This window comes from Dermacentor variabilis, chromosome 8 (genome assembly GCF_050947875.1).
Source record: "Dermacentor variabilis isolate Ectoservices chromosome 8, ASM5094787v1, whole genome shotgun sequence".
Classification (NCBI taxonomy): Eukaryota; Metazoa; Arthropoda; class Arachnida; order Ixodida; family Ixodidae; genus Dermacentor; species Dermacentor variabilis.
The window spans coordinates 32,555,642-32,563,349 of record NC_134575.1 but is presented as its reverse complement, the minus strand read 5'-3'; the positions used below and the strand labels follow the sequence as shown (position 1 = coordinate 32,563,349).

Below are 7,708 nucleotides of genomic sequence, written 5' to 3'. Positions count from 1 at the left end.
GGTCTAGGCGTTGTCTCACGAAAGCATTTCCGCGTTTTACGTGTATTGGAATAGGAAAATTGTAGTAGGCCCCGAGCTAAAGGTTCCGTTCAACTGTAGCTGTGTGCGAGGATTCGTAATTTTGAACGCCAATCGAGAAGGTCATTGTTTTTAGATTCGTATTCGATTCGAGAATCAGCTATTCGAAGTCGTCCTGTATACCTTTATGGTCGAATACTTAAAGGGATTACAACACTTGTCGCACTCTACACCAAGAAGTACCAACGCAATGTTCGGACCCTTCCGGCTGATTTCACACAGCAGGAGAACTCTATGGTTGTTACGCTTATGCACCAGTTCTCGAGAGAGCGTGTGGAGAAAAGCACTCTTGCACAAAAGCGTCCAGTCGTGAAGTAAGCATTGCCTCGCTTTAGGTCGCTGACAAATTTGCTGTCTCGATTGAGGTTAGGTCGGTTCATTTCTCAAAACGCCCCTTCATCAGGTGTGTTATGGCATAAGGGGTGGGGCACAAATAATGAACAATTTCTCACGAGGAGAACAAGGTAGCTTCACTTTAAAAGTTGGGGGGGGGGGGGGGGGTTCGCAATATGATGCATTCGAACAAAAGATGCACAATTAGTTTGTCAAGGCTGAAGAAACATCAACAACGAACATAGCGAGACTATAGCAATAGCAGGGTTTTTCAATACCTTTTCATCTGGTCATGAAATTTCCGCGTAACGCTACGGGAGAGCTCCACATAGCGCTTCACACAGTTATTAAGTGACGAATGAGGATTAAAGTGACTTAAAGAGGAACTAGAGGCTCAATTTAACAAGGAATAAAAATTTTTGCTGCCCAAACTAAAAAAAAATAAAAAACCAACATTACGCGCGCGCGCACACACGTCTGCGGAAGTGCGGTATACATCCTGATTCTCCTAGGCCCTACGGCAAGCGCAACGGCATTATTGAACTAATCGAATGTTTAATACTAAACTCTGTCAGAAAATGCGTTAAGTACGACTTACACACGCGCTGCAGACATGATAGCTTCGGATTGTTATTCGAATGTAGGAGATAACATAAGCCTGTAACGCGTAATTTGAAAGAGAAAGCCCTTTTCGAGCTGTCGTTTGAGGTCTCTGTCTGAGTGGCCATTAGGTGGCGGTAGCGTTAGCACAGCATGCATCCTCGTTTTTGTCGGCGCTACGCCAAGCGCAAGTTCGTTATTGAAGTAATTGAATTTCTAATAAAGGGAAAGTCAGACATCCACCCGTTCGTAGCATTTGCTACAAAGGAAACCCATGCGGGTTCCTCGAAAGAAAAGCCTCGCGGTTGAAGAAAAATTCGTCCTAGTCCGGCACTCGAACCCGGGACTGCCGCCTTAGTGGGGCAGCCGTTCTACCATCTGACCTAACCTGGCGGCTAGCAGATGGCAGGGCAAAGTCAAATTTGTCAACAACTCGAAGCAAAGTCAAGAGTTTGACGTAATAGATCTGCGTAAACCCGCAAGGTGGAGAGAAGTAATTAATGCAAGGAAAATCAGACATCCACCAGTTCGTAGCAGTTGCTAGAAAGGAAACCCATACAGGTTCCTCGAAAGAAAAGCCTCGTAGTTGAAGAAAAATTCGATTTGGTCCGGGACTCGAACCCGGGACTACCGCCTTTGTGGGGCAGCCGGTATACCATCTCACCTAACCAGGCGGCTATAGCAGATGGCAGGGCAAAGTCGAATTTGTGAACAACTCAAAGCAAAGGCAAGATTTTACGTAATAATTCTGCGGAAACCCGCAAGGTGGACCCCGCAGAAACCCGCACAACTACTACGTCAAACTCTTGCCTTTGCTTCGAGTTCATTCTCACTTCAAAGGAATTGTGTGGATGACATCGCTTACGAGATATGCGTCGTCGAAATTGCGGTAAGAATGCGCTGACGTTCCACTTACTTTCTTAACAAAACGTCGCTTTGTGCACTGGAGCACAAAAGTAACTGGAACGCCAGTGCATTTCTCCGCTAAGTTCGGGAATTAGTATCTCGAAACTGGTGTCATCCTGAGAATTATTTCCAAGTGAATCCGCCTTGCATGCGAACTCCCCGGCTAGAATTCGCAAATTGCAATATGTGCCATAATATTATTGGTTAAAAACTTTAGTGGATTTTGTCAATTACTGGATTATGCATTTCAATTTTTTGTGCGTGCACGTAATGTCCGCCTCCTCAAGTAGATCACCTCATGTACAAGGATGGCAACTTTGAAAAAATTTTGAGTGTTCGTTGAAACACCCGGTATGCCGCTCAATGCAGCTTCCAGTATACTTGGACCTCGCGTCCTTACTGTTAATCGATGGAATAAACTGCCAGGAGACGTTGCCTGTATTACTGACCAGGTGGAGTTCGCTCACAAATTGAACAGTCATCTTGGACTATGAACGCTCATCTGTACATGTCTCATTTTTTTACACACTTACTTATATTAATATGGGAAATTCGGCATCTTGCGTGTACTTATTATACTGTCTACTGGGTATTCTTCTATTGAGACCACTGTTCACCCTATATCTAGCTAGTTCAGTGTTCTGTTTTCTATTCTAGTAACTAGCATTTTGTCTTTTTAATAGTTTGTATAAGTTCCTGCTAATTTTTTTTCTTTGTGTATACCTTGCCTTATGTATTGATTTCATGCATGTGAACTGCCCTTCACCCCCCTCCCCCCTGTAATGCCCTTAGGCCTTTAGGGTACATGAATGAATGAATGAATGAATGAATGAATGAATGAATGAATGAATGAATGAATGAATGAATGAATGAATATAGCAATCATTATAGTTTACACCAATCAAATTGCTGTGTGCATAGGGCCAGAAGCTCGAGATACCACGAAGTTTTAATCGTGGGGCTCTAAAATAAATCGGGCATTCAGGGTTTTAAAGCAAGGCGCTAATTACTGTAGTCGCATGTCGTATTGAGAGACTTCAAGCATAGGTTTCTCTCTGCTACTAACGAGAAGCTTTATTTTTTTGCACGACATGGGCGAGTTATCTACTTAAAGCAAGTGTGGTAATATGGTTGAGATAACTTTTTTTTTGTTTGCTTTGTTTTTTAAGCCGTTATCACAGTTTGTTTTAGCGGAACCGTTAGACTGTTCACTATACTGCTCAAATCCATGCACGATTAAACCACATAATGTGTATTTATGATTCTTTTTTTGCCACAAACGAAAGACAGTCTTTCTTTAGATCGGCCACTTACCTACGTAGGCCAAAACTTGATTTTACAACCCTTACAACTACGCTTAACGGAACCATTAAAACTGCAGAATATACCGCTCCAATCCACGCACCGTTTATTCACATACGCTTTGCTCAGTAACCGTGAAGCATCGCCGAACGAGTTTGTTTTTGTAACCACAGTAATTGTATGTTTAGTGGAACCGTTAAACTGGAGGCGGCATGCGATGCCGCTTAAATGCACGCTCCGTTTGCCCGCGTATACGCTTCCCGCCAAACGCCGTCACGCTTAACCGAGTGAGCAGCGACCCTGAAGTGCGCACGTTAAGGGCGATCAAGCGTCTGTCATTCTCATTCAACGCACCGCATTCAGATTCGCGCGCGTTTGCGACCCTGATACGCTACAGTACGGCCGCTAACGCGCACGCCTCTCGGCAATCTCCATCACAAACGTATACGCGATCTCGAACCAGGCACGTCTCCTGAACGTTTTCTGTATCCCTTCCCTAGCCTTACGCTTGGCCGGTGCCTTTGTTCGCCGAAAGTCCACGCCTAGCTCGCTCTTGGTCGGCTACAAGCTGGTATGCATTATTCTGCGTTCCATTTGGGTAGCACGCGATATCTGAATTCCTATAAGCTCGTCGTCGACTTGTTATATCCTTCCGTGCACCACCCGCGCGGTGTGTGTGTTCTCGCGTAGAGGTTACGTTCTGTTTTCTTTTCGTTTCATTCCGTTCCGCACACGGCACCCGTAGCCGCCTCAGAAAAGAGGAGTGCTGTACATACTATATACTGCCGTCGCTTCGCCTTATTGTTCCATCTTATACGCTCATTTCTGCGCGCACGGTGGCGCATTTCTTTTCCGCCTTCTCACGTGGAGCATGTATATACCTATATACGCGGCAACATGTTGCCGGCTTGCGCAGTAGAGCGCGAAGTTTTTTTCGTCTGCTACCATACGCGGCAGCAGACGGTCACGGGCCGCGGCGCCATATCAACATGGCGGCCTTCCACAGCGCTCCACACGCAGACGGCGCAGCGCGCGGCCCTCGAATGTGATGTATCGCGTTTATGGCTGTGATTGTATACCTGCGGGCCTATCTCTGCGTATACGGAATCGTACGCCTCTCTTTGTCTTCACTCGTGTACACGCGCTCAATTCGTCTCTTTTATTTGCTCCTTTGAGGCACCGAAACCTGACGCTGTTACCCGTGTGGCGTATTGCCAGACGTTGACGAGTAATGCGTCTGCAACACGTGCGCATGGCGACTTCTGCTCGCGCCCTTGCCTTCCTTGGCTTCGTTGAGCACTGTTTATGTACATATATATATATACACGGTGGCGCCATTTCCCCACATTTGAATGTCGAACACGCCCCACTGCTCGCTTTCTTATCTCCCAAAGAAGGTACCGTTTCCCTCGTGAACCCGCGGGAACAGACGATGCTTTCTGGGCGGGCAGGCAGGCATGCCAGACGTGAGTGTGCAGTAGCAGAGGACGTCGACAGTGCGTCGTGAGTCGAGAGAGGGGCGCGCTAACGCGAGAGGGCCTGCTTGTGTGTGTGTGCGTGAGTATTGAGTAAGCACGCAACGCGGGCTTCGCGTAAAGAAAATGCGCCGTGTTTAGAAATCGAGAGAAAAAGGGCGGGAAGAAAAGTCAGAAAAACAGAAGAACCGCGACGAACGAACTGTGTCCAGTTCCTCCTGCCTGCGTTTTTGGTCATTGTTCTAACGTCATCCGTTGTGTGCAGGTCGCTTGTTTCGCGCGGATCGGCTCCTGGCTCTCTCTCGCGGCCCTGCCCTAAGCCCGGCTTGCCCTGGATTTCGACTTGGAGCGTATCGGGAGTCAAGCGAAAGGGGGAAAAGAAAGAAGTAAGAGGTTCGGGGCGAACCGCCGATGTCGTCGCCGAGCGTCGTCCGGGTGCTTTCTTGGGGTCTGCAGCGGGTGAGGAGGGCGCGACGCAGGGCATGTTTTTTACGCTAAGCCTTTTTTATCTCGGCACGAATCTGCTCTCCGTGCGGTACGCGTGCGAACCAGACGAAAGGGACTCCAGAAGAAGAACTGCGTTCGTGGGAGTAGGACCAACGCCTTCTGGACAGTCTTCTTTTTTCCAAGCAGACGGCTTTGGTGACAGATCGTGGTTTGTGCGCTACCTTCTCGCTGTACCAGTCCTGCCTTTTCGTCGATTAATCGACACAGCCAGCTTTTTTTTCTGGCTGGTAAGCTTCCGGAAGGGTCACCATCCGACTTGCACCTTCGCCAGCCGAGGACGATCGACCCTGATACCGACCAAGGGACGTTTCATTTGCTATCACGTGCATGCCTGGATGTGATAACTGACTTCTCGCGACTGACCAGGCGATAATAATATATTTTTATCGTCTCCGACGTGCTCTGCCGAAGACTCGGCGTTGGTTCCCGACTCCTGTAATCACGCAAGAACATCTCGGCGGGCTTTTGAACCACTGCTAGTGGTTTAGCGTGTCAAAGGGATTGCCAAGAGCCATATATTAGGCTTTCACTGCGGTGTAGGCAAGTGGTCGCTGATTGGTGCGTCGCGTCCGTTTTCTCTGAGTGACGTGCCGAAATATGGAAGTGCTGCTGACGACGCCGCTTTCGTCAGATCGTGTGACCCGCGACTCGTCGTCTGCTACGAGCCGCGTCGTCACAAGTTCGTCTGCTACGGCGTTGTGGTGGAGGAGGCTGGCCGGCAGAAGGCGGATCGCTCCAGGTGAGTAAGATGCATGGAGATTACTCTACAGTGTTGATTCAAACGGACGACGGCCAATCTGTCAGGCCAAATATGGGAGACGAGCTGGCCTGGCGTTGTGATGAGAAAACTGGTTTTGTCGAAGAAGGTGGATCTCGTCATCCCTGGCTTGCTTGCCCAAACACGGGAAAGTTCGCAGGAGGTCGGAGGCTTGAAGTGAATAACAAGGATTTCACGCAACATTACAAAACTTAGAGTGCGAGAAAGACACAGGTCGTAGAAAAGTAACACACACCACACGCGCTAATGATGTATTAGCAATGCAAGTTTTCTAATAATGGGAGGCATTACCAACTAGCCCACCTATCCTCCTGTTGCGAGGATCGCAGCCCTGATCGAGACAAGTCCCCTTGTGTATACGTTGCTCCCAAGGACAATCCTTGTTATTCACCGGGAGTCCTAGTTTTGGGTTGTGGAGAGACGTCACATGGTCTTGTTGGTAGCTGTGGCAATTTCAATTTGCAGATTGCCGTCGGTACCGTGCAGCAACAGCGCGTGACGTATTAGCAACACTAATTCCCAAGTACAACAAGGCATTTTTGACAAAGAAAGGGCGATCCATCGGAACGTCGGCCCATCTGTCTCAGGCACTCGACCGCCAATTTTTATTCACAGTTAGTTTTTCATCTGTGGGCTCTACATCTTAGCGTTGCTTCATTTCTCTAAAAGAGGACAGACAAAAACAAGTTCCCTGTCTTCAGAATACCGAGTACGCGATAACTCAACGCCGATGAAGAATGCAGATACGGTTCGCTATACCACTCGCGAGAACAGTTACAGCAGAAGGTTTTTCCCAGCATAGTTTCGGTTTCGGGATGGGATAACGAGTGGCGAACTGAATGCGCTCGACGTGAATCGCGAAAACGCGAACATCTTAGTTTAAAACACCATTCACTTTCGAGCACATTCCGATGTGGCATTTGCTTTATATGACTAAATATGAGTCGGGTTTAAATGAAAGCTTGTATCATCACTGCTTTCGCAGCACATTATTTGCCCGAAAATAAGGTTTACTGTGGACACTCACTTTCCATTTCATGTATATGTAAAAAAAAAAAAATATCAAGCTGTTCTCGGTAGGCAACCACTGAACGGAGTGGTAAGAAATCCGTCGCAATATAAAAAAAAAAAAAGTTACATTCTACGAGCTCTTAAGCGAAGGCTCATACATGAGACCTCCAATTACCATTTTTCTCGCAAATGTTGCGGAAAATTATAAAAGGAAAGAATGAATGAATTAATCTTTTTCCTAGGTCAAAATTTGCCACTTGCTTTTTTAAGAGTCCACAGGAATTTTTTCTTTTTTCAAGTTGACTGCGGCATCTAGCGCTAATCTGCTTGAGCTCGATTACTCGAAGAGGCGGATGTTACTTGAGCGACAAATAAAAGATGAGGTATCAACAAATTAACAAAATTTAATTTATCAGCTTTTTAACTAATTACTTTGGGCTAGATATCGTGTTTTACGAACTGAAGACAGCGACTACTGAGGCACATCCACTGAAAACGAATCTTGCACTTGTTTGGAGATTAGGGCCGTGAAATTCGCGGTAGAAATGCACTGTTATTGTTTCACTTCCTCTTTCTACGAAAACGTCATCTCGTGCACTGAAGCACGAAAAATAACTGGAACGCCAGTGTAGTTTGTCGTACGGTTTGGAAACTGATGTCGTGAAGCTGGCGTCGTCCTCAGAATGTTTTTTTTTTCTTTTTTCCAAGCGGAAATGTT

The 7,708-nt window shown here is 46.9% G+C and overlaps 1 protein-coding gene across 2 annotated transcripts in view; it reads left to right on the top strand.

Annotated features, from left to right (window-relative positions):
- Window positions 1–7,708, top strand: part of mwh (multiple wing hairs) — a 262,524-nt gene that overhangs the window by 14,690 nt on the left and 240,126 nt on the right. Inside the window, exon 2 of one of the 2 annotated variants that reach the window (XM_075701659.1) lies at window positions 4,960–5,940. The exons of the other annotated variant lie outside the window; for it this stretch is intronic. Within the exon in view, the coding sequence (XP_075557774.1) occupies window positions 5,799–5,940 (142 nt within the window). The 5' untranslated portion in view covers window positions 4,960–5,798. The remainder of the gene's footprint in view (window positions 1–4,959; window positions 5,941–7,708) is intronic. 2 annotated transcript variants of the gene reach the window in all.